This window comes from Theropithecus gelada, chromosome 8 (genome assembly GCF_003255815.1).
Source record: "Theropithecus gelada isolate Dixy chromosome 8, Tgel_1.0, whole genome shotgun sequence".
NCBI classification, from domain to species: Eukaryota; Metazoa; Chordata; class Mammalia; order Primates; family Cercopithecidae; genus Theropithecus; species Theropithecus gelada.
This window is the reverse complement of record NC_037676.1, coordinates 41,701,279-41,727,212: the sequence shown is the minus strand read 5'-3', so window position 1 is coordinate 41,727,212 and position 25,934 is coordinate 41,701,279. Positions and strand designations below refer to the sequence as shown.

Sequence of the window (25,934 nt, the reverse complement as noted above, 5' to 3'; positions counted from 1 at the left end):
CTGTGGAATGGAGGGACCAAGTTCGAACTTGTAGTAAAGATCCTTGCCGCTTGGCTTTGACTCTGGACTCTGGTGGTCTTCTTTGGGGAACAAACGGTCTGGGCATAACACCTTTAGTCCCAGCTACTCAGGAGGCTGGGGTGGGAGAACGCGTGAACCTGGGAGGTGGAGCTGGCAGTGAGCTGAGATCATGCCACTGCACTCCAGCCTGGGTGACAGAGCGAGGCTCCGTCTCAAAAAATATATAAATAAATAAATAAAAATAAAAAGATTTAAGAGGCATAACAAACGGTCTTGGGTCAACTCTTATTTGAGACAAGCTAAATATCAAATTAGGATATTTTTGAGGTGGGGAACTTGAATGTAGAATTACTAATTTTGCTAAGTACGATAATAGTATTTTGGAGATTGTTTTAATGTAAGAAAATGTTGTTTAAGGTGCATACTGAAAATTACACACACACACACACAGCTAGAAATATTTGGAGGGGCTGAGCAAGAGTACACGTTTGTCCCCATTTTAGACAACTTCGTCCAAAATTCCTGGTATCTGGTTTAATTAATCAACAAATATCAAGTAAGCCTTGACTGTGGACTAAGCTCTATTAGATGTTGTTTGGGTATTACAGAGAATATGCTGGTATAGCTAAGAAAATGAGGTTCACTTAATATAATAATAGAAATGATATTCGAAATCATACAGCATACACTGGAAATGCCACTGGCTTTTCAACACAGGGAGCCTGGGGGGGCCATGTGTTCTATGAAGGCTTCAGGAGGAGCAGTGGAGCGGGGGTGTGACCAGAAGTCTGAAGGCTGCACATAACGTGGACAGCTCTCTGTGGCCCCCCGTGTGTGGGCCTGCACACGTGTGTCCCGTACTCACACATGTGATACAGAGAGAAATCGTTCTTGCAGCTTTCACTTCTTGGATTAGTTGGCAGATTTTGCGCACAGATTTTTCTTGCTATACATTTGGAATTAAAATTTATTTGCCTTAGAGTGATCTTTTGTGGTTACTTCCTTAGGATTATTATGTTAAATAAACATTTGTTCTTTTCTGTGTTTGAAGCTGTTATTATCTCCCACCTTGGCTATGTGCATGCATGTGAAGGCTTAATCTTTTCTGAATCTGTGTCTCATCAGTAAGAAGCTTGCTGTAGAAGGTGTTTCATGCTGGTATTTTCCTCTTTTTTTTTTTTTTTTTAACATTGTTTTGTTTTTGTTTTAGACATGAGGGCTCACTCTGCTGCTCCAGGCTGGAGTGCAGTGATACAATCACAGCTCACTGCAACCTTCAACTCCTGGGCTCAAGTGACCCTCCCCTTTCAGCCTCCCATGTGACTGGAATTACAGGCATGAGCCATCCCACCTGGCTCATACTGGCATTTTTTCAAAATTTGAAAGTGAATTCAGATCTAAACACATTTTTCTGAAATTAGTATCATCATTGTGAAAATAAATAAAATTTAAAAGCTGTTGGAAATCCCCAAATGCTTTAAGCTTTGAGAGAGATGTGGCTGTTATCTGAGTTATATGGCATGTTGTTGTAACATCTGTTTCTTAGATTGTAACTTAACTCTCTTCCTCATTGTCCTTGTTCTGTCATTGTCTAGGAAAGACCAGACCTCCCTCTTCCAAACACTGAGCGTTGTGATAGATTAACTGCCTCCTTTGTTTTCCTGTACCTAACTCAGGCCAGATGGTGTCCCAAACAGGGACCCCATGACAGTTCCATCTTCGGTGTAGAATGTTTTTGTTTTTTTTTTTTTTGAGACGGAGTCTCGCTCTGTTGCCCAGGCTGGAGTGCAGTGGCGCGATCTCGGCTCACTGCAAGCTCCGCCTCCCGGGTTCACGCCATTCTCCTGCCTCAGCCTCCTGAGTAGCTGGGACTACAGGCGCCCGCCACCGCGCCTGGCTAATTTTTTGTATTTTTAGTAGAGACGGGGTTTCACCGTGGTCTCGATCTCCTGACCTTGTGATCCGCCCGCCTCGGCCTCCCAAAGTGCTGGGATTATAGGCGTGAGCCACCGTGCCCGGCTAGAATGTTAAATATACCTTTCCCAAAAGAAAAGAACCACCTTGACTATTGAGATCATTGTGACTATGCATTAAGACTTACATAGAAAAAGGTTGAAATTCTGTTAAACTTCCCTGAGGTTTGTCTATGAAAGTGATCCCAAATTTGTAACTTTGGAACGCTGACTTCCTTTCTTTGGAATCTGTGCTTCCTGGGAGGGTTGTCCTCAAACTTTGCACTTGAATAAACTGCTTAAACTAGATTCTGAAACTTTTGATTATTTTAGGTTGACATCATTTACCTAGCAAACTAAGAGTTGAAGTTAAGTGGTGTGTTAAAGTCAATAGTATTCTCAATAAAAAGGAGAGGAATAGTGGCTTGCCCTTTGAATCCACAATCCCATCAATAATTTAAGGCAAGGAATCCTTGATTTTCATCACAATGGATTCCTGCAAATCCTGTCCTAAAGTACTGATAAAGCAGATTCTATTTTCCCAAAGGAACAAAGTTACAATGAGTTGGGTGGTTTAAAAACTGTGAAAGCTCCAGTAAAATTATCCAAAGTATAGAAATTAAGAGCACGGGAGAGCTTCAAAGGTCATGCATGAATTATAACTTCTGTAAGCTGAAACTAAAATGTTAAGGCCTCCCAACCATCTGAATGGTCCCCTCCTTTTGGCCAGGGCAGTCCAAAATTAATCTGAAAAATTAATCTTGTTCAGGCCATGATGGAAGTGGGGCTGAGACATGCCTCACTATACCCTCCTCCTTTTTGGAATTTAGGAAAAGCCAACCAGAATTAACATCAACACCAATCTGAAGTCTGATAAGGAACATTTGCAATCTCTTATCTCTGAAGCCTGCTACCTGGAGGCTTCATCTGCATGATAAAACCTTAGTCTCCACAACCCCTCATTGTCAACCAGACATTCCTTTCTACTGATAACTCTTTCAACCAATTGCTAATCAGAAAATTTTTTAATCTAGCTACGACTCAGAAACTCTCTCCAACCCTACTGCTTTTAGTTGTCCTGCCCTTCCAGATAGAACCATTTTAGGCTGGGCGCGGTGGCTCACGCCTGTAATCCCAGCACTTTGGGAGGCCGAGGCAGGTGGATCACAAGGTCAGGAGATCAAGACCATCCTGGCTAGCATGGTGAAACCCCATCTCTACTAAAAATAAAAAAAATTAGCCGGGCATGGTGGTGGGCGCCTGTAGTCCCAGCTACTTGGGAGGCTGAGGCAGGAGAATGGCGTGAACCCAGGAGGTGGAGCTTGCAGTGAGCTGAGATTGCGTCACTGCACTCCAGCCTGGGCGGCAGAGCAAGACTCCATCTCAAAAAAAAAAAAAAAAGAACCATTGTAAACCTTACATGTATTTGATTGATGTCTCCTGTCTCCCTAAAATGTATAAAACTGGGCCATGCCCTGACCACCTTGGGCACATGTCCTCAGGATCACCTGAGGGCTGTGTCACAGGTCATGATCACTCATATTTGACTCTGAATACATCTCTTCAAATATTTTACAGTTTGACTCTTTTGTTGATACTTCTTGTTACCAACTGGGAAACTGAAACCCAAGAGGGACCTATTGAGTGGGGAATAAACATCGACCCCAGCATGCTCCCCATCTAGAGCACGGGATATCACACAATAATGTTTTCAGAGCTCCAAGGGAAAATGATTTTGAAACAGAATTCCATGCCCAGCCAATCCATTATTTAAATGTGAGTGTCACATGCATCCGTATGAAGAGAGTCCACCAACAGGCTTTGTGTGAGCAACAAGGCTGTTTATTTCACCTGGGTGCAGGTGGGCTGAGTCCGAGAAAGGAGTCAACAGGCCAGGTGTGGTGGCTCATGCTTATAATCCCAGCACTTTGGGAAGCTGAGGCAGGCGGATCACGAGGTCAGGAGATCGAGACCATCCTGGCTAACACAGTGAAACCCCGTCTCTACTAAAAAATACAAAAAAATTAGCTGGATGTGGTGGCGGGCACCTGTAGTCCCAGCTACTCGGGAGGGGAGCGGAGGCTGAGGAAGAATGGGACCTGGCTCGGCCTGGTGAGGAGCAGCCTGGGGAGGAGGTGAGAGGTCAGATGAGTCCACAGAAAAGGATGAGTCCCTAGAAAAGAAGGATTCAAAGGACTCAGAGCTTGGGGTGGAGACTGAAGGAACAGACAGGAAAGAAAGAAGAAAGATTTGGGACGAGTTGCATTGGGAGCAGAGACTAGGGAGGGACAAATGTGTAAAAGAATGCCTGGACGTCAGGCACCTCAGACCCATTTGCCCATTTTTCAACAAAAATCATCCAGGTCTTGTAAAAGGAGGAATCAAAAGTGTCATTTTCTGGCTGTTTAGTACGATTGTCGAGTTTGCATTGGGACCAAGCGGTGTTGCAGAAGAAAATAAGACACTTACATTTTAGGTCAGGAGAAAGTTGAAGAGGTTTTTAAGTTCTTGAGAACACTAGCTAAGGGAGAAGAAGGAGGAATGGAGGGTGGAAGTTTGCCCATAGTGAAGGAGGTAAGTTTAAAGAGAAAGGTAGAGACGCAGAGAAGAGGGTGGGTGAGCAGCCAATGCAGGCATCCCGCAATTGACTTGCCACCAAGGGAATGTAGGTGAATGACCAAGGCAGGCATCCCCGCGGTGATCAGACACCAGTGAAATGTGGGTGAATAATCAGGCAGGCAGCCCCGCAGTGATTAAACACAAGGGAAGACTGTCTCCCCGAGTCCGTGACCGGTGCTGGAGTTTTGGGTCCATGGATGAAACATGTCTCCTTTGTCTCTACTAGAGAGGAAAAAGAACTGGAGTTGAAGGACAGGGAGATTGAAGGGTAGGAAGAGAGGCTGGAGAAGAGAGTGAAAAGACTGCTTACCCAATTTGAAATTGGTGAGATGTTCCTTGGGCTGGTTGGTCTGAGGACCCGAGGTTGTAGGTGGATCTCCTCATGGAGTGAGGGCGAGGACAGGGGACTGGTCTCCCAAAGAAGTCCTCCTGTCCCGGGTCTTTGGCACGAAATGTCACGCGCATCTGTGTGAAGAGTCCACCAGCAGGCTTTATGTGAGCAACAAAGCTGTTTATTTCACTTGGGTGCAGGCGGGTTGAGTCCGAAAAAGGAGTCAGCAAAGGGTAGTGGGATTATAATTAGTTCTTTAGGTTTTGGGATACCCGGTGGAGTTAGGAGCAATGTTTTGAGGGCAGGGGGTGGATCTCATGAAGTACATTCTCAAGGGTGGGGAGAATTACAAAGAACCTTCTTAAGGGTGGGGGAGATTACAAAGAAACTTCTTAAGGATAGGGGAGATTACAAAGTACATTGATCAGTTAGGGCGGGGCAGAAACAAATCACAACGGTGAAATGTCATCAGTTAAGGCTATTTTCACTTCTTTTGTGGATCTTCAGTTGCTTCAGGCCATCTGGATGTATATGAGCAGGTCACAGGGGATATAATGGCTTAGCTTGGGCTCAGAGGCCTGACAGTGAAGGCAAAATCAATTACAATTTCGGAAAAGCAAGGGTTCAGGAAGGTTACCACACTCAAATACTTCCTGAAAAAATTACTTGAAGACATGTTCTGCTGAATAATGGAAGAAATGAAGCAGAAAAAGAGGAGTGCTTAAGATGAAAAACAGTGATGAACAAAGAAATGAAATTGTTTGCCATGTGGTTGTGGACAAAATGTGTGGTCAATACATAGTTCTTAGGGAAAGGAATACATAATATAAAAATTAATCATACTGAACTAAAATTTATGATTTAAAGAAAATGTAGAAGGGGATAAAAGTGAAATGAAGGTGAGGGGAAATGAGAGTCCTAAAGAAATTATTTCGTGTAGAAAGTGGCAGCCACAAACACTAATTCTCAACATGGATTTTAAAAGTTGAATGTTTATTAATAAATTAACAGAAGTGGACACGTAACTTTCAAGCCATTAAATGCAAAGAAGGAATGGACAAACTACAAACTCGGCCAAGGCTGAAAAAGAGGGAAAAAGGTGAAGGAACAAGAAAATGTTATACAGAAAACACAAACTAAATGGCATTAATAAGACAAAATACATCAGTAGTAACAATATGTGAAGGTTTTTTCATGCTTAGATTTTTTTTCTTGTTTTTAATGGAGTCTTGCTCTGTTGCCCCGGCTGGAGTGCAGTGGCATGACCTCGGCTCACTGCTAGCTCTGCCTCCTGGGTTCAAGTGATTCTCCTGCCTCAGCCTCCCAAGTGACTGGGACTGCAGGCATAGGCCACCACACCTGGCTAATTTTTTGTATTTTTAGTAGAGATGGGGTTTCACCATGTTAGCCAGGATGGTCTTGATCTCCTGACCTTGTGATCCACCTACCTCAGCCTCCCAAAGTGCTGGGATTACAGGCGTGAGCCACCACACCCGGCCATTTAGATTTTCTTTAAGAGACTGCGTCTTGCTCTGTTGCCCAGGCTGGAGTGCAGCGGAGCAATCACGGCTCACTGCAGCCTCCAACTACTGGGTTCAAGTGATCCTGCCATTTCAGCCTCCTGAGTAACTGAGATTATAGGCACACATCACCATTTAAAATTGTTAAAATTTTAATTTTTAAAATTTTTTGTAGAGATAGGGTCTTGCTGTAGAGAGAAGGCTGGTCTCAAACTCCTGACCTCAAGCAATCCTCCTGGTTTGACCTCCCAAAATGCTAGGATTACAGGTGTGAGCCACTCTACCCAGCCTAGATTGCAAACTGCTTGCAAGAGCCATGCCTAAAAGTACTCCAGAAAGGGATTTGGATTTGTAACTGGGCAGAGAGAAAAATTGCTTTAAGCTAAAATTCAGGAAGGATTTGGCGGCAGCAGCAATTTTGGAGGGCAAGAAGAACCTGAGCAGACTCCCCTCAGAGTCTTAGAGGAGGAATGATGGTGGGTGGGGGTGAAGCCCACCCAGGTGCCAGGAGACAGGGAAACAGAAGGTGGAGCCTAGGGGATAGTGTTGGTATGGATCCGAGTAGACGAGGTGACATCAAAAACCATTATCAGAGAATGCTCTGTACCCTAGTTTACTAGCAAAAGATAATGGATATTAATGAATTCACTTCTGGTAGCAAAGGGTTGTTTCTTTTGTGAGTTATTTTGGTATGCATGACCTTAAAGCAAGTCACAGCTCACAGTGGGCTCCAGTTTCACCATCTGAAAGCCTTATCGTGCTGGGAATAAACCATAAATAACATCCACCTCGGTAGGCCAGGCATCTTGGAATCTGTATTATTGTTAAGTGTATAGTGCCAGCTGCCCTGCCAGTGTAATCCCCAAACTCTTCTTGAGATTTGCCTGGCCCATTGTTACAGAAGCACAACACAGCCCCAGTTTGCAACTCAGACAAAACCACCAAGGAGGTCAGTGCTGGGTGGGAGATCCAGGCTCTGTCCACACAGATAGTTCAATGTGGAGACCTCCTTAAACTCCAGGTGGATTCCCCCTCTCCCCACCGAGGCCTGCTGGTTCTAGGAGGTGTTCCTCCACCAAGTAGCAACAGCTTTTTGTGCACTCTGGCTATGAGCTCAAGCCTGGACCTATTATCCCTCCCTGAATGTTCAGGGAAACCAAGGCAGGGGCCTGAGGAGGTGTCACTTTCTTTAAAAGCAGTTCACTCTCATGGCAACCACAAATGAGCACATTTACCAGAGTTTCCCCTGTGAAGAGATGTTCCATTTCCACGAAGACAACGCAATCAGGGTTCATAGAACAAGCACGTGCATTTGGATTCTGTCTGTGCAACAGCCAGATGTCAGGTCTAAGACGTAATGTAGTCTTTACATCTTTTAAATTCCTAATGGTAACTACGTAGCCACATCTTCAAAGCAGGGGTAAAAATCAGAACCGAGCCTATAACTGACACTATCAGAAAGAGCCACAGGAAGATTCGGTCAAGAACTTGAGCTACAAATTTCCAGTCTTGTACTACCTGCAAAAGAGAAAAAGATGCCTTTCACTCAAGACACTGAGCAACTGTTCTGTATTCATCTCAAGGGATTTAAAAAGAGTAACATTCAGATTTATAGCATTTACTTAAGTTTTCAAAATGCATCTAATGTCCCAACCACACTACAGGCTCAGGTTCTTTCAGGGACTTCACTAATCATGCCCAAAGGAAGTATCTTGGAACACTGTCATCAGCACTGAAGAAGGAAAATAGAAACAATAGAATTCTGTGTGCATATGTCAACATTCCTGATCAGAATGGGAAAAGTCTGATTTTTACGTGAATAAAAAGCCAGTATAGGCCAGGTATGGTGGCTCACACCTGTAACCCCAGCACTTTGGGGAGGCTGAGGTGGGGGGATCACCTGAGGTTGGGAGTTTGAGACCAGCCTGGCCAACATGGTGAAACCCCCTCTTTACTAAAAATACAAAAATCAGCTGGGCATGGTGGCGGGCGCCTGTAATCCCAGCTACTCGGGAGGCTGAGGCAGGAGAATTGCTTGAACCCAGGAGGCGGAGTGTATCTTAGTATGCCAGTATATCTTACTAGGGTGCTTCCTGATACTCGTATGAAAATAATCACAAATTTATAATTTAAGAGTTTTTGTGGCCAAATGTCACAGGCTTTCTTTTCTTCCACTCCACCTGTGCTGCAGCTCCAGAAGGAAGGGTGCTGCCGAGCAGAAGAATCGACCAGGACAAGACAGAAATTCACGAAGGAGACAGGAGACTGAGTCCCCTTTACTAGGAAGGGGAGGGGAGATGCAGAGAGTGGGCAACAGATCCATAACACAAAGTCAAGGCACGACTGGCTAAGGAAGTCTGAAAGGAAGGGGAGTCCTCATCCCTCTATAGTAAATAAATATCCTCCATCTTGGGACGGGGGGAAGAAATCTTTGTATTAAGTTTTTGTTTTGTTTTTTTGAGACGTAGTCTTGCTCTGTCACCCAGGCTTCAGTGGTGCAATCTTGGCTCACTGCAACCTCTGCCTCCTGGGTTTAAGCGATTCTCCTGCCTCAGCCACCCGAGTAGCTGGGATTACAGGCACTTGTCACCATGCCCAGCTAATTTTTGTATTTTTAGTAGAGAGGGGGTTTCACCATGTTGGCCAGTCTGGTCTCAAGCTCCTGACCTCAGGTGATCCACATACCTCGGCCTCCCAAAGTTCTGGGATTACAGGGGTGAGCCAGCATGCCCAGCCTGTTTTTAAAAGATGTTAAGAAACAAACAAAAAAATCTGCCCAGCTTGACAGCTGAATGTTTCTTGTCTAGCAGCAGTCACTTTTCTAGTGCTTTTAAAAAAAATTTAAGTGGATGAAAAACATGACAGATTGTTAAGAGAGAGGGTATATGAGGCAGTGTCTGAGAACACAAGAGAAAATGTATAAGGATAATTCTAAAAAAAATTCTTAGCTGGGTGCAGTGGCTCACTCCTGTAATCCCAGCACTTTGGGAGGCCAAGGCGGGCAGATCACGAGGTCAGGAGATCGAGACCATCCTGGCTAACACAGTGAAACCCCGTCTGTACTAAAAACACAAAAAATTAGCTGGGTGTGGTGGCGGGCGCCTATAGTCCCAGCTACTCAGGAGGCTGAGGCAAGAGAATGGTGTGAACCTGGGAGGCGGAGCTTGCAGTGAGCTGAGATGGCGCCACTGCACTCCAGCCTCGGTGACAGAGCGAGACTCCATCTCAAAAAAAAAAATAAAATAAAATAATTCTTTCATCAGTTTGTTTAGGGGATGAGGCTCTTGGCACTAATTTTCACCAATTTTAGAGTAAAATACTTGAACTCTGTAAAGTGAAGTTATTATATAAATTGAAAATATGTTACTTGCTGTAGGCAACAGATCACTTTTTTTTTTTTTTTTTGCTGGACACTTAAAAAAAAATCTGTAAATAACCACATCCTCTTTCCTCACCAAAATATCTGTTGTAACACTAAATTTTTTATTAATCAAAAAATCTGATTATTTCTGGTCTTTTATTTCTAAATACTGTGGTTGAACATATCTATCATCCCATGAAAAATGAGAGATAAATTACCAGAGACCAGGATAACCAACTTAAAATGTGTAATTGAGGCTGGGCACGGTGGCTCACACCTGTAATCCCAGCACTCTGGGAGGCCGAGGCGGGCTGATCACGAGTTCAGGAGATCAAGACCGTCCTGGCTAACACAGTGAAACCCCGTCTCTACTAAAAATACAAAAAATTAGCCGGGCATGGTGGCAGGCACCTGTAGTCCCAGCTACTCGGGAGGCTGAGGCAGGGGAATGGCGTGAACCCAGGAGGCGGAGCTTGCAGTGAGCAGAAATTACACCACTGCACTCCAGCCTGGATGACAGAGGGAGACTCCGACTCAAAAAAAAAAGAAAAAAAGAAAAATGTGTAATTGAATTATTTAATATAGAATTATAAGAAACAATTATAAGAAACAATGCTTAATCAACAGTTGCTTCACTTTTGCTCCTTATGTTTTTGTGAACTACTTCCTAAAAATTCATACTAAGATCACTATGTTATGTGAGGGCTTGCTTTAAATGGTACATGTATAAAAAGGATGGCTTATAATGTCACATTTAAACCATGACAACATTTTATGGTAAACAGATGTCAAAATATTTGTCTTTGGCCCACATTTATAGCGGCATAATTGGGAATACCAGTTTACTCACCTGGCTGATAAAATGTTCTTTCTTCACATGTCTTGAAATGTATCTAATAGAATCAGCAGCTTTTTCCAAAAAAGCAACCAGAACTTTTTCTCCATCACTAAGCTGTTTCTGTTTCTTTTTTTTGAGGACTTTGCCTTTCACTACTGGTTGACTCTCCTCTTTCTCTGGGAATGAGTAGCGATCCACGTGGTCTTTCATGCAAAGTAATTTCGGAAGTTTCTGCAGAAAGAACCTCTTAACCCAGGGGGCCATGGGGTGGTATGTGGAAGAAGATCTATGGTGAACGTTAATGACAAACACGGTAACAATGATGGACAGGGTCACGAAAATCATGATGAACAGCAGGTACTCCCCAATGAGAGGAATGACTTTGGAAGACGATGGGATGATTTCTTCAATCACTAAAAGGAAAACAGTCAGAGAAACCAAGACTGATGTGGATAATGAAAGTTTTTCTCCCTCATCTGAAGGTAAATAGAACACGAGAACTGTTAGGAAAGACAGCCCCAGGCAGGGGATGATGAGAAAGAGTGTATAGAATAAAGGCAGGCGTCTCAGGACGAAGGAATATGTGATAAAGGGATAGGAGTACATGCCGTCCCTTCTGTTCCCCTTCATCCCCTTTGCGTTCAGTATTTCCCATTCTCCGTTATCGAAGAAGTCCTTTCTGTCAACATTTTCATTGATCAAAATGAGGTCAACCATGGTGCCATCATAAGTCCAGGATCCAAACTTCATGGAGCAGTTCTGTCGGTCGAACGGGAAAAACGTGACGTCCATGGTGCAGGAGCTTTTGTAGCTGGCGGGAGGGGTCCAGACAACGGTTCCATTTGATTTCACGATGACCTTGGTCATCAGGGAGCCTTCAAAACGGCCGTCAGCACTGCAATCAAAGCAGTTTCACCTTAGCAGTCGGTGGAGCCCCTGCTAGTTTTTGTTCTTTTTCCCAGCATTGACTATTTCTATTTTATGACTTTTCTTTTCTTTTTTGAGATGGAGTCTCACTCTATCGCCAGGGCTGGAGTGCGGTGTGGCACCATCTCGGCTCACTGCAACCTACACCTCTTGGGTTCAAGCAATTCTCCTGCCTCAGCCTCCTGAGTAACTGGGATTACAGGCGCCTGCCACCATGCCCAGCTAAGTTTTTGTATTTTTAGTAGAGACAGGGTTTCACCATATTTGCCAGGCTGGTCCCGAACTCCTGACTTCATGATTAGCCCACCTCAGCCTCCCAAAGTGCTGAGATTACAGGCATGAGCCACTGTGCCCTGCCCTATTTTAGGACTTTTCTACCGCAACACCAGGCAACTGTTTTAAAATAAACAATTTTTTTTATTTAAAGTTAAATAAGTATTTTTGCCTGAATCAGAATTTTCTATTCCTGGTGTTAATCAGGAAAAATAGTTTTCTTCTGTGATATTTACTTTTCTTTTTTTCACTTTTTTAAAAATTTATTTTTTTTCACTTTTTAAAAAATCTGTTTTTTTCCCCATAAGTAAGAAACAATGTGATACTTACTTTTCAAAAAGAACTATGTCAGGAAGCCACAGAGATTCTGATGGAACTTTAATGGAATGGATCCCACCATAATCATCAGGATTCCAGCGTAACTTGTGGTCTGTCCATTCCTGCATGAAATTGGTACACTGTGATTTTATTCTGAAAGTTCAATATATTAGATCTTGAAATCTTCAAGTTTCTGTTAGCTTTATCAAGCCACTGTTTTATTAAGAAAAGGAAATTGTCCTGGTTGGACTGTGTGACCCTACTGGGGACTCAGTACAGGATTCACCTTGGGCCAGCCTGGCCTCTGATCTCACCCAGGCCCATACCCTTTGCATGTTACATATTTCCAAAATCACTGTACCTGCCTCACCATGAAGAGGCTCTACAACAAACGCCACTAATTCATGATCTATCTTTTCAACCTATTTTCTCTTAACAAACAAACAAAAGAAAAGCAATGATGTGTCTAATTCAGTTTATTCTAGGAGGGTGAGTCCAGTAATACTTTAATCACATGCTAACAGGTACAAGTGATTTTGAACACCACTCAAGAGGCTTGGATGAACATCCACCTGCTATGTTAATATGAGACACCCATTTTCCATGAATTCTTCTTGATCACATTAGAACTTGTATCCAATAAAAAATGTTTTCCCAGCATTTTCTTTAAGTTCTGAATTTATTTTTGGAGCTCCCAATTATAATTTTAAGTTACATTCCTAATATTGTTAGCCTCCACGCACTTACACATTTTTCTTCATAAGGATGAAATCACATGGCGTGTTTTACGGGGCTGATTAATCTAGATAAATAAACCTGACCATGAATTGGTCAGACTGCGAAGGTCAAGAGGATGATGTATGGATGACCCGATCACAGCAGAGTGGACTCTACTAAAAAGATTTTGGGTCCAAAATCATAGGAAATCTGACCTGAAAATTGAATTTTTCTATTCTACAGCCTCTCATGTGGGTAGGTGAATAAGGATGCAGGAGTTCAGAGAGTTAGAAGGGCATGCCCAGCATGAGGCTTCCCAGAGCCCAGTGATGCCAACTTTGTCATTAAAACATCAGGAATCAGCAGATGGATGATGTCACTAGATAGTAAAATACTGAAATATGCATGATGCCTGACAAATGATGGAACTCTACACCCCAGAGGAAACTGTCTATCTTAGACAATATTTTTGAGACTTGATCCCCCAAAAACAAAGTTTAAGATGTATGGGCCTTTAAAAAACTAGAATCGAAAGTATAACAAAATGGCATGATATTTATGGGAAAACATGCATATGAAACTGACAATTTAAGAGCCCAGTAATAAAGTATTCACCGTGTTTACTTGGTGCTCATGGGCTTCTCTTTTTTTCTTCCTCCTCTGCCTATTTTGAAGAGCAAATATATTCTCCTTCCTAGGAATAATTTGTCTCCTGCTGAGGAGACTCTTACTATCATTGGTAGGTCTGAGTCTCAGAAATCTTGGAGGGAACTCACTTATAGTAGCATTTGTGGTTTGTTTCAATTCCACTTTATGCACTTTGTAAAAATTTACTTACAATAAAATTCACTCTTGTTTACAGTTATTAATGCAAATAGCTGTATAATAACTGCAGGCATTAAGACACCAAAACAGTTTTTTTGCCCAAAATATTTCCCAGGTGCTGCCCTTTTGTAATCAACCCCTCCCACATTTCCAACCCTCAGAAATCCCTGATTTGTTCTCTTTTTCTATAATTTCACCTTTTCTAGAATGTCATGTAAATGGAATCAACATAACATTTCAATTCTGACATCTTTACTTAGCAATGCGTTTAGATTCTTCTTCTTTTTTTTTTTTTTTAATTTGAGACAGAATCTCGTTCTTTTGCCCAGGCTGGAGTGCTATGGTGACATCATGATTCACTGTAGCCTCAACCTCCTGGGCTCAAGTGATCCTCCTGCCTCAGGCTCCCAAGTAGCTGGGACCACAGGTGTGTACCATCACACCCAGCTAATTGTTTTGCTTTGTAGAAATGAAGTCTTCCTATGTTGCCCAGGCTGGTCTTGAACCCCTAGGCTCAAGCAATTCTCCTGCCTCACCTCCCAAAGTGTAGGGATTACAGGCATGAGCCATTGAGCCCAGATTCATTGTGTTTTTTAATATGCATTTTCCTAATGACTAATCATTAATATCTTCATGTGTTTATCTGCCATCCATGTATCGTATTTGGTCAAGTGCATAATGTTTAATCAAGTTGTTTGTTTTCTTACTGAGTTTTAAGAGTTCCTTATACATTCTGGATAAAAGTGGTTTGTCAAATATTTGATTTACAAACATCTTCTCTCAGTCTTTTTTTCCTCTTAATAATGTATTTCACAAGTCAGAAATTCTAAAAGTTCATTTTATCAGTTTTATTGTTTATGGATTGTGTCATATCTAAGAAATCTTTGCCTAACACAGGGTCACAAAGATTTTCTTATATACTTTCTCCTAGAAATTTTGTAGTTTTTTGTTTTTTGAGACAGAGTCTCGCTCTGTCACCAGGCTGGAGTACAGTAGCACAATCTCGGCTCACTGCAACCTCTGCTTCCTGGGTTCAAATGATTCTCCTGCCTCAGCCTCCCGAGTAACTGGGACTACAGGTGCATGCCACCACACCCAGCTAATTTTTGTATTTTTAGTAGAGATGAGGTTTCACTGTCTTGGCCAGAATGGTCTTGATCTCTTGACCTTGTGATCACCAGCCTCGACTTAGGTCTAAGATCCATTTTCAGTTAATATTTTATAAAGGTGCAGGAATGGGTTGAGGTTCATTTTCTTTTGCATGTGAGTGTCCAGTTGTTTCAGTACCGTTTGTGGAGAAGACTAAACATTATCCATGGAACTTCCTTTGTACATTTGTCAAAATGTAGTTAACTATGTATGTGCATGGGTCCATTCTGGACCGTTCTGTTTCACTGATCTGTGTATCTGTCTTTTTTTTTCTTTCTTTTTTTTTTTTTTTTTCGAGACAGAGTCTCACTCTGTCCCCTAGGCTGGAGTGCATTGGTGCGATCTCGTCTCACTGCAACTTCCACCTCCCAGGTTCAAGTAATTCTCCCGCTTCAGCCTCCCAAGTAGCTGGGATAACAGGGGTGTGTCACCACGCCAGGCTAATTTTTGTGTTTTTAGTAGAGACAGGGTTTCACTATCTTGGCCAGGCTGGTCTTGAACTCCTGACCTGAAGTGATCCACCCACCTTGGCCTCCCAAAATGCTGGGATTACAGGTGTGAGCCACAGTGACTGGCCCTGTGACAGTATCACACTGTCTTGGTTATTATAGCTTTAAGTAAATTTTTGAATCTGCTTGTTGCTGTCTACAAGATATCCTGCCAAGATTTTAATTGTGATTGATTTGAATATACAGATTAGTTTGGTGAACTGGCACCATGATATGGAATCTCCTGGCCCAGGAATATTATTTATGTCTCCATTTACTTAGGTCTTGATTTGTTGTTGTTGTTGTTTTGTTAGTGTTTTGCAGTTTTAGGCTTACAGACATTGCACATATTTAGTTAGATTTACACCTAAGTAGGCCAGGTGCAGTGGCTTATGCCTGTAATCCCAGCAGTTTGTGGGGCCAAGATGGGTGGATCACCTGAGGTCAGGAGTTCATGACCAGCCTGGCCAACATGGTGAAGCCCAGTCTCTATAAAAATATAAAAATTAGTCAGGCATGATGATGGGTGCCTGTAATCCCAGCTACTCGGGAGGCTGAGGTAGGAGAATCGCTTGAACCCGGGGGCAGAGGTCGCAGTGAGCCGAGACCACACCAATGTACTCCAGCCTAGATGACAGAGCCAGACTCCGTCTCAAAAAAAAAAAAAAGTCATTTAATTTTTAAAATTCCAATCGTTCATTGTTAGTATCTACATATACAATCGACTTTTGCATATTGACCTGGTCCTGTGACCTGGCTTAGCTCATTTAGTTTTGGGATATTTTCTGTAGATTTTCTGTATAGACAATTATGTCATTTGCAAGTGGAGCGTTTTATTTCTTCCTTTCCAATCGGAATAACTTTGAATGCTATTCCTTGCCTTAATTACTGAGTAGTATTAGCTGCAACACCAGAAAGATGGCAGAGCAAGAGCAAAGAAAAATCTCTTTGGTTCCAGAAAATCTCCTGAAAATGAAGAAGGCTTATCAAGCCCTCAAAGCCACCCAGGCAAAGCAGGCACTTTTGCAAAGAAGGAGCAGAGAAAAGGAAAAAGGCTCAGGTTTAAACAACTGGAATCATTCCTATATGATTCCTGGTGGCAGAAACGTGACAAGGTGTGTCTCAGATGACTAGAAGTGAAACCTTGCGCCTTGAAATTGCCAGATAAACATTCCTTGGCCTTTGTTGTACGCATCGAAAGGATTGATGGCATGAGTTTACTGGTGCAGAGAACCACTGTGAGACTTTGCCTAAAGAAAATTTTTAGCGGTGTCTTTGTAAAAGTCACCCCTCAGAACCTAAAAATGCTGCATAGAGTGGAACCTTATATAACCTAGGGATTTCCAAATCTGAAGTCTATCCAGGAGCTCATTTTGAAATGTGGACAAGTCAAAGTCAAGAATAAGACCATTCCTCTGACAGACAACACAGTGATTGAGGAGCACCTGGGAAAGCATTTCCAGGAGATCTCATGGTTCTTGCACCCTTTCCACCTCTCAGGGGCCTGTCATGCTACCAAAAATAGAGTGGGCTTCCTCAAGGAGACGGGCACACCTGGCTATCAGGGTGAACGCATCAATCAGCTGATCTGCCAGCTGAACTAGACCCAGGTGCCAAACTGCAGTAAATTTTTTATCAATGAATTGGAAGCATGTGTTTCTGTATTTGGGGGAATTTTTACCAAGTATCTTCAGAGAAGTTTATTTCCTGCTTTATCTTCAAAAACTGGAAAGGAAGGTCAAAGAAAAGACAGTAGCTGGCCAGGTGCAGTGGCTCATGTCTGTAATCCCAGCACTTTGGGAGGCCGAGGTGGGCGGATTGCCTGAAGTCGGGAGTTTGAGACCAGCCTGTCCAACATGGAGAAACCCCATCTGTACTAAAAATACAAAAATTAGCCAGGTGTGGGGGCTCATGCCTGTAATCCCAGCTACTAGGGAAGCTGAGGCAGGAGAATTGCTTGAACCCCGGAGGTGGAGGTTGTGGTGAGCCGAGATTGCACCATTGCACTCCAGCCTATGCAACAAGAGCAAAACTCCATCTCAAAAAAGAAGAAAAAGAAAAGACAGTAGCTTATGTCCATGGCAAGCACCTCTCATTACAGTCCAGTTTTGGCATTTGAAAGTCAGAAAGATTTGTGTTGCTTACCCGACCTTCAAAAGCAGGATTAACAGCTGTGACCAGAGATAAAACGGAGATAGTGGTTTATGGGGCTCACTGTTTTCAAAGAGTTCATTCATTCATCAAATATGCAAGGCATGTACTAGCACTGAGCACAGCTGCCTCGACCTCTTATCCTGGGGCTGACTCAGATGATAAATCAGTCAACTAACAAATACCCACACCTCCTGACAGTGGCTATAAAGGAGACAGTTTTGGTATGGGATACAGAACAGTGGAGTAGACAGGGAAAACATTTCCAAGGAGATGACATTTAGACTAAACATGCAGGGTAAGAAGGAGTCTGAGGGCTGGGCGCGGTGGCTCACGCCTGTAATTCCAGCACTTTGGGAGGCCGAGGCAGGCAGATCACGAAGTCAGGAGTTCGAGACCATCCTGGCTAACATGGTGAAACCCTGTCTCTACTAAAAATACAAAAATTAGCTGGGCATGGTGGCACGGGTCTTTAGTTCCAGCTACTTGGGAGGCTGAGGCAGGAGAATCGCTTGAATCCAGGAGGCAGAGTTTGCAGTGAGCCAAGATTGTGGCACTGCACTCTAGCCTGGTGACAGAGCAAGACCCTGTCTCAAAAAAAAAAAAAAAAAAAAGAAGGATTCTGAGCAGGACAGGATTAAGAAGGCTGGCCAAAGATGGAACCACCTGTGGGAAGGTGCTGGGGCAGGAAGGAAGGAGAGCATGAATGAGGGACGCCTTCAGATCCTTGAGGAGGATATTAAAGGGATCTAGAGCAGACTCAGTTGCTTCTAACCAGTAAAGAAAAACAGGCTGGGTGGGACTTGTGGTCAATACTGCTTACACTGGTGGCCTCGAAAGAGAAAGCACACTAGACTCTACTCACAAGCCCTGAGCTCCACACTAGGACTGTGCTTTACTAGCTGTACAACTTGGACGAGTCATTGATCTCCAGCTGCTGCATTGCTTTGCAAGGGTGAGAGAGCATTCTTTACAACCTTAGTGTCCTTCTGCTATCAGACCAGGGAATCACAGAGCGTTCTCCCTGAGATGCCCATCAGAGGGTTCATCCAGTTTCTTTCCTGTTGTTTTTAGATAGGGTCTCACTCTGTTGCCCAGGCTGGAGTGCCATGGTGTGATCACAGCTCATTGCAGTTTCAACCTCCTGGGCTCAAATCATCTTCCAACCCCAGCCTCCCGAGTAGCTAGGACTACAGGTATGCACCACCACGCCTGGCTAATTTTTCTTATTTTTTGTACAGACAGGGGACTCCCTGTGTTGACCAGGCTGGTTTCAAACTCCTAGCCTCAAGTGATCCTCCTGCCTTGGCTTCCCAAAGTGTTGGGATTACAGGCAGGAGCCACCACGCCCAGCCCACCCAATTTCTGCCAGGATTCGTGTTCACCACAGAGCTGGCTGTGCCCTGTAGCCCAGGACCACTGTGGGTTTAGAATGGCACAAGCCACAGGACATTTGCAAGTGGTGGAATTAGCAGTGCCCAGCTGAGGAGCCACAGCCCAAACCTCTATCTTGTTCTCTAAGGGGCTGCGAGGTTTTCTGGTCACTTCTTTGTTCTTTCTGAAACCCTGGTGACATCTGGAGATTAAGCTCCTGTCTCTCCCTTCTTAGGGTAAGAGATGAGAAATAATATTCCATGTTTGCATAGTGTGTTCTAGCTGAGACACTCAAAGCCGTTGTCAAACACCAGCTCTGCATCACAGCAGTTCCTGGCTTGAGAGCCCTGTTTTTGCAGGAAACAGGAGCGCAAAGGGTATGTCAGAGCCAAATATCAAAGTTAATCTATGACTAAGAAAAAAATGGAAAAACACTCCAACTCTAGGTTTCCTCATTCAGAAAAATTGCAATTTCAAATCCATTTCAAATATATATATAACCCTTTAAAATGGTCTTTCCTTACATGTATTACCTGAATGATCACTCATAAATGTCTAGCTAAACCACAACCCAGAGTCAAATTTTATTTAAACCTAAATCATAAGCTTTTTAAGAAAACTGTAAACAAAGTCCCCGAATTTTTTTTTATTTTTATTTTTTTTGAGACAGAGTCTCCCTCTGTCACCCAGGCTGGAGTGCAGTGGCGTGATCTCGGCTCACTGCAAGTTCCGCCTCCCAGGTTGGTGCCATTCTCCTCTCTCAGCCTCCCGAGTAGCTGGGACTACAGGCACCCGCCACCATGCCCAGCTAATTTTTTTGTATTTTTAGTAGAGACGGGGTTTCACTGTGTTAGCCAGGATGGTCTCAATCTCCTGACCTCGTGATCTGCCTGCCTCGGCCTCCCAAAGTGCTGGGATTACAGGTGTGAGCCACTGCACTCAGCCAAGTCCCCGAATTATTCTTACTTCAATGCTAAAAGGACCAAGAGATAAGGAACAAATATTCTTTGCTGTTGTCTTGATATGCAGTCTCTAGGACATCCCTGGGATCTCCAGTCATCTTAGATATGAAATTCTTAAAGTCAAATTATTGTTGATTCATTTTAATCTTAAAGGCAGCAACATGACATATTATATGTTTCATATTCCTGTTAAATTCGTGAGTTGTTAAGGCCAAGAAATGTGATTTGTTATTAAGGATGAAGGCCAGGCATGATGGCTCACCTGTGTAATCCCAGCACTTTGGGAGGCCCAGGCAGGCGATTACATGGGGTCAGGGTTCCAGGCCAGCCTAGCCAACATGGTGAAACTCCGTCTTTACTAAAAATACAAAAATTAGCTAGGCGTGGTGGCACATGCCTGTAATCACAGCTACTCAGGAGGATGAGGTACGAGAATCATTTGAACCCAGGAGGTGGAGGTTGCAGTGAGTTGAGATTGCACCACTGTACTCTACACTCCAGCCTGGGTGACAGAGTGAGACTCTGTCTCCAAAAAAAAAAAAAAAAAAAGATGAGAAAGCTCAAAAGTGGCAACAGGAAGTGACATTTATTGAGCTAGTCATATTCACATACATTATCTCATGTAATCCCCCAGACAACACTGTGAGCTAGTTATCACCTCTATTTAATAGATGAAGAGACTGAGGGTCAGAGAGGTGAAGTGACTTGCCCAAGTTTATATAGTAGGCCGTTTGACCCCTACTCAATTCTTACCAGGGTCCACTTGAATAAGAAGTCCAAACTTGGCCTCCTTTGCTAAGGTCAGAGTAAGGTTGCAGAAAAGGAAGGAAAATCAGATCATGAGTAAAGATCTGAGATGAATTCATGAACTTACAAGTGCCATTCCAGGTGGTGGATGGTAGATTTTGGGGACATCACCCAGACCTCTAGGACTAGCTTGACCTTTCCACAACAGGTCTACTTCTTATTTCTCCTGAGAAATCAGCTCCAGGGGTCTATCCAATAAGGCCTTCATGTTTGCTGAACTTTTTGTTGATCTAAAACAGACATCAGCTGTTGGAAAGACACTGCTACTTTAAGATGTTGGCCTTGGCAGACATTCCAGCAGTTTTATTTTCCTCAGGATTGTCATGGGGAGAGGAGAACAAACTGTCTCGGCTACAGTGAAGCCAAGTCATTTAGTCCTCTCATTGTCTTATTTTTATATGCAACAGTGCCCAGCTCAGGGCCTTATGAGGCAGAAGGTGAAACTGATTCTAGAGGCGGGGACTCAGGTACCGGACCAGATTGAGAACTAGCTAAACAGGGCAGGGCATAAGCGGCTTTCCATAAGACACAGCCACCAGGGCACTATGTCAGTTTACCATCACCAAGGCAACACCCGGAAGTTACCACCCCTTTCCATGGCAATGACCTGGAAGTTACCACCCACCTAGACATTTCTGCATAAACTGCCCCTTAATTTGCATATAATTAAAGGTGGGTTTAAATATGACTGCAGCCCTCGTCTGGACGTACTGCTGGCAGGTAGCTGTGGTCTGTAGGGAGCAGTATCTCTGCTGCCACTGTCTTTGAGTTCTTTTCTCGGTGAAGCCAGGCTAAGCCCCAGTTTTGGGGCTCACCTACCCTGCATCACCTACACAGTGCAGAGTAGGCTCTCAGGAAATATGGAGTGAGTAAATTTGGCATTTGTTGTCATAGTGATTATTTCTATGGTAACATCTAGGCAAAAGGGCCAACCCTTGTGTCATTTCAAAAAAGGTCAGTTTCGCTCAGCGCAGTGGCTCACGTCTGTAATCCCAGCACTTTGGGAGGCCAAAGCGGGTGCATAACCTGAAGTCAGGAGCTCGAGGCAGCCTGGCCAACATGGTGAAACCCTCCTCTCTACTAAAAATACAAAAATTAGCTGGGCGTGGTGGCTGGCGCCTGTAATCCCAGCTACTCGAGAGGCTGAAGCAGAATTACTTGAACCCAGGATGCGGAGGTTGCAGTGAGCTGAGATCATGCCACTGCACTCCAGCCTGGGTGACAGTCAGAGCAAGACTCTATCTCAAAAAAAAAAAAAAAAAAAAGAAGGTGAGTTTAATTTTCATTGTCTCTAAGGTGCTGTCCATGTTTTCCTAACCTTGATATGATGGTGCAGGATCTGAGGGGCTGGGGCAGTAAGTACTTTCTCACGTAGTCCTAGTGAGTCAATGTTAACAATATATTTATAGTTTATAGGGTTTTGATTACTGTCTGGAAGTACAAAGGAGGAAGACAAACTAGTTCGCAATATAAAATCAATAAAATAAAAATAGCACCATGTAGAAGACTTCCTCTGGATGTCACTAGATTTGTGCTGTATAAAGTTCTTTCTAGAAGAAGAGTGTCTAAATATACCGGAGGAGAGCTATGGAAACAGGATAAAACAGGAGAATTGACTAAAAAAACCCCACAAGTATCTCATTTGCATGCGCTACCATGGAACGTGCTTTTGTTCCAAGTGGGTAGAATTCTCTTCTCCATGTGGATACGAATTAGAGAACATTTTTCAGTGTCTGGGAGGCAAATGAGGAAAGAGAGGGAATTGGGCATTTTTGTTTTCATTTTGACTGAGGGACACAGAGATGACTGCAAAGAGTTACCAATGGGTTTGCTCAAACGTGAGAGCTTTTGGATAGTGGTGTTATTGGGACTACTATTCACTATTCAGGTGGTTCACAACCTCTTCACCTTTTTGACTTGTAGAACTTGTGTTTGTCCTGTAAGACTCAAATTAAATATCCCCTCCCCTTGGGAGCTTTCCCTGACTTTCTTCCTGTCTCACGGTCATTTTTCAAGCTCCACAGTGTTTTATATGTACTTTGTGATATTTATCATGGTAATTATTTTTTGGTAACTAACGCTATGTCCTCTTCTTTCAGTCGGTGCTATGTGTCGTTCTTTATATATCCAGGATCTAGCAGGGCGCCTGGCACATAGGCTCTCAATAAATCCTGGTGAATGGATGGAAGATGGAGTGGATCCTAACTTCATTCTCTCCTGAATTCTTTCTAGACCAACTCCATCAGATGTTCCGGAGATTGAGGAATCCAAGCCTTAGAAGACCAGGATTAGGAAATTATACAGGAACAGGACTAACAGGAGAACAGGATACTCTTCAAACTCTCCCTCCAGTCTAAGGCAAGTGAAAGATTTTCTCGACATAAGTCAGACTTCCCCTAACAGTGCTTAACCCTGGGCAAGTCACTTCCACTCTCCAGTTCTCAATTTCCTCATCTGCAAAGTTAGGATAATAATAGGACCTCCCTTTTAGGATGACTGTGAAAATTAAATGGGATTATTCCTATTACAGTCAGCATAGTGCCTGGGCACTTAGTAAGTACTCAGTAAATCTTAGATATTATTATTAGCTGCTCTGAAACTAAGATCTGTGTAAAACACCAATGATAGCTTTTTATAAATATCTGTTTTATCTTGTTTTTTTTTTTTCATCTTTTTTTTGAATCCTTCAACTTTCTTTAATCCATGTAGCTTTAAAAAGCTTTTTTTTTTTTTGAGATGGAGTCTTGCTCTGTCACCCAGACTGGAGTGCAGTGGCGTGATCTCGGCTCACTGTGAGCTCCGCCTCCCAGGTTCAAGTGGTTCTCCTGCCTCAGCCTCCCAAGTAGCTGGGACTATAGGCACTCGCCACCATGCCCGGCTAATTTTTTTGTATTTTCAGTAGAGATGGGATTTCACCATGTTAGCCAGGATGGTCTCTGTCTCCTGACCTTGTGATCCACCTGCCTCGGCCTCCCAAAGTGCTGGGATTACAGGCGTGAGCCACGCGCCTGGCCAAAAAGCCTTTTTTTAAAAAAGCATAAACATAACATCATGGCAAAGCTCAATGCCTCCTGTTCCAGGCAGCCTTCCCTTCTTGCCACCCAGTGTTGTAAAAATGACCTTTCTTTTCTGCCCGAACATTGTCTGTGCCATAACAGCACATATTAACTAATATCCACTGTAAAATTTCCCACTCCAAACTCAATCCGTGCCAATGGACGTCGCATTGACTATATCCTCTGTAGTTTTCTGGAATGTGAAACTTTGTTTCCCCTGCTTCGGCTCTTCCTGTGGTCTAGAAGCAGGGCTTAGTGTTCAGGGAGGAGGCTGCATAAGGCCAGAAAGATCCTGGCCAGGGGTTAGGAAACCCAGATTCCTGCCGGATGAGGACTGGACTCTTCTATCTCTATAGAACAGGGGTAGTGATGTCTCTTTTCCTAAGTCAGGTGGTAGAGAGGTTTAAATGAGATAAACCTCGTTTATGCATTTGTGAATTAAACACAAAATATATTAATCTCAATAGATATTGGAAACTCAGAAGAATGGGAGGGTGAGAGGTGGGTGAGGGATGAGAAATTACCTAATGGTTACAATGTACATTAGTATTCAGATACACTAGATTTCACCACTACACAATATATCTGCGTAAAAAAAACCACACTTGTACCTTACACATTTATACCCAAAAAAGTCGATTATTCTCATTGCTTCTGTCAAATGGGAACTTCAGTCAGTGGGCTGACTTTTCCAAGTGTCAGTGTGCTCCTTGCCTGTGGATTTCTCCTGCTTGGTTTTGGATATTGAATTGACTTTTAGGACTTAATTCTGCCTTGGTTTGAAGACACCCACTAGGCTTCTGGGATTCTGGTGGCAAACTTCGTGGAAAGTCCTTTCCAAAGCTGTAGCTGAGGCCCGAGGGACCCTTGGCACCCGCTCTTTTGTGTCTAATGCTGTTCTCTTTGGCTGAAATGACTCCTTATTTTCAAAAGCACAAGAAAAGTGAAAAGACCTACTATCCCCATGTGAAGGCCCAGAGTCTCTGGACCCCTGCTTTATGCGAGAGATTAGAGCTTAATCTTGGCCAGGCAAAGTGGCTCATGCCTGTAATCCCAGCACTTTGGGCTGACATCAGGGGTTCGACACCAGACTGGCCAACATGCTGAAATCCCGTCTCTACAAAAAATACAAAAATTAGCCAGGTGTGGTGGCACGTGCCTGTAGTCCCAGCTACTCAGGAGGCTGAGGCAGAAGAATCTCTTGAACCTAGGAGGCAGAGGCTGCAGTGAGCCAAGATCGAGCCACTGCATTCCAGCCTGGGTGACAGAGTGAGACTCCGACTCAAAAAAAAAAAAAAAAAAAAAAAGCAGTGGGGTAGGAGGCATGCGGGAAGTAAAGGTTTGTGTGTGTGTTTGATTTTTGTTAACTTCTAAGCCTATTTTCACCTTAAGAGGAAAGTGTGGGTTCTTTTCTGCCCTGCAAGCTTGAATATAGGATTTCTTCTTGTCCTTTATTAACTCAAAATACTTCCCAAGTCTACGGCCTCTGAATTGCAAAAGTGGGTAAGTCACCGAGGAATGAGATTGTTGTATAGCAAGATATGTTTATTTAAGTGGTATTTTTATATATACATTCCAAGCTTATTATTTTCTTCTGGATATTTTTATCTGCAAGTAAAACAATATGCAGATCCATTTCACAACTTGTTCACATACCTACTGATTAGAGAATCAGATGAGTAGAAAGCACTGAAAATCATCATAGTTCTCTAATTCTCACTAAAGTTGTTGGGTGGGAGAAATTTGATGACATGAAATGAAGCTGAGGGAAGCTCCTTGCTGTTTCTTGTATCCATTGCTCCTTATAAAGCATTAGCAGAAAGATATCCCACCAGGAATATTTTTAAACTATGGGGCAAATTAGGCAATATCTGGATATTCATTTAAATATTTAGGCCTGACGAGGTGGCTCACGCCTGTAATCCCAGCACTTTGGGAGGCCGAAGTGGGCAGATCACCTGAGGCCAGGAGTTCAAGACCAGTTTGGCCAACAGGGTGAAACCTCATCTCTACTAAAAATACAAAAATTAGCCGGGCGTGGTGGCATGTGCCTGTAGTCCCAGCTACTTGAGATGCTGAGGCAAGAAGATCACTTGAACCCGGGAGGCGGAGGTTGCAGTGAACCGAGATTGTGCCATTGCACTCCAGCCTGGGTGACAGAGTGAGATTCTGTCTCAAAAAACAAACAAACAAACAAAAACACAAACAAATAAAAAACTTTGGAAAATCAAATATTGCATGTTCT

At 43.3% G+C, this 25,934-nt stretch overlaps 1 protein-coding gene and 1 pseudogene across 1 annotated transcript in view; one reads left to right on the top strand and one right to left on the bottom strand.

Moving 5' to 3' along the window:
* Nucleotides 1-7,043: 7,043 nt before the first annotated feature.
* Nucleotides 7,044-25,934, bottom strand: part of CHRNB3 (cholinergic receptor nicotinic beta 3 subunit) — a 34,751-nt gene continuing 15,860 nt past the window's right edge. Inside the window, exons 4-6 of the mRNA XM_025394640.1 lie at nt 12,173-12,282; nt 10,655-11,537; nt 7,044-7,961 (exon numbers count right to left, since the gene is read on the bottom strand). Of these exons, the coding sequence (XP_025250425.1) occupies nt 7,827-7,961; nt 10,655-11,537; nt 12,173-12,282 (1,128 nt within the window). The 3' untranslated portion in view covers nt 7,044-7,826. The remainder of the gene's footprint in view (nt 7,962-10,654; nt 11,538-12,172; nt 12,283-25,934) is intronic.
* LOC112630399 lies at nt 16,231-16,943 on the top strand (annotated as a pseudogene).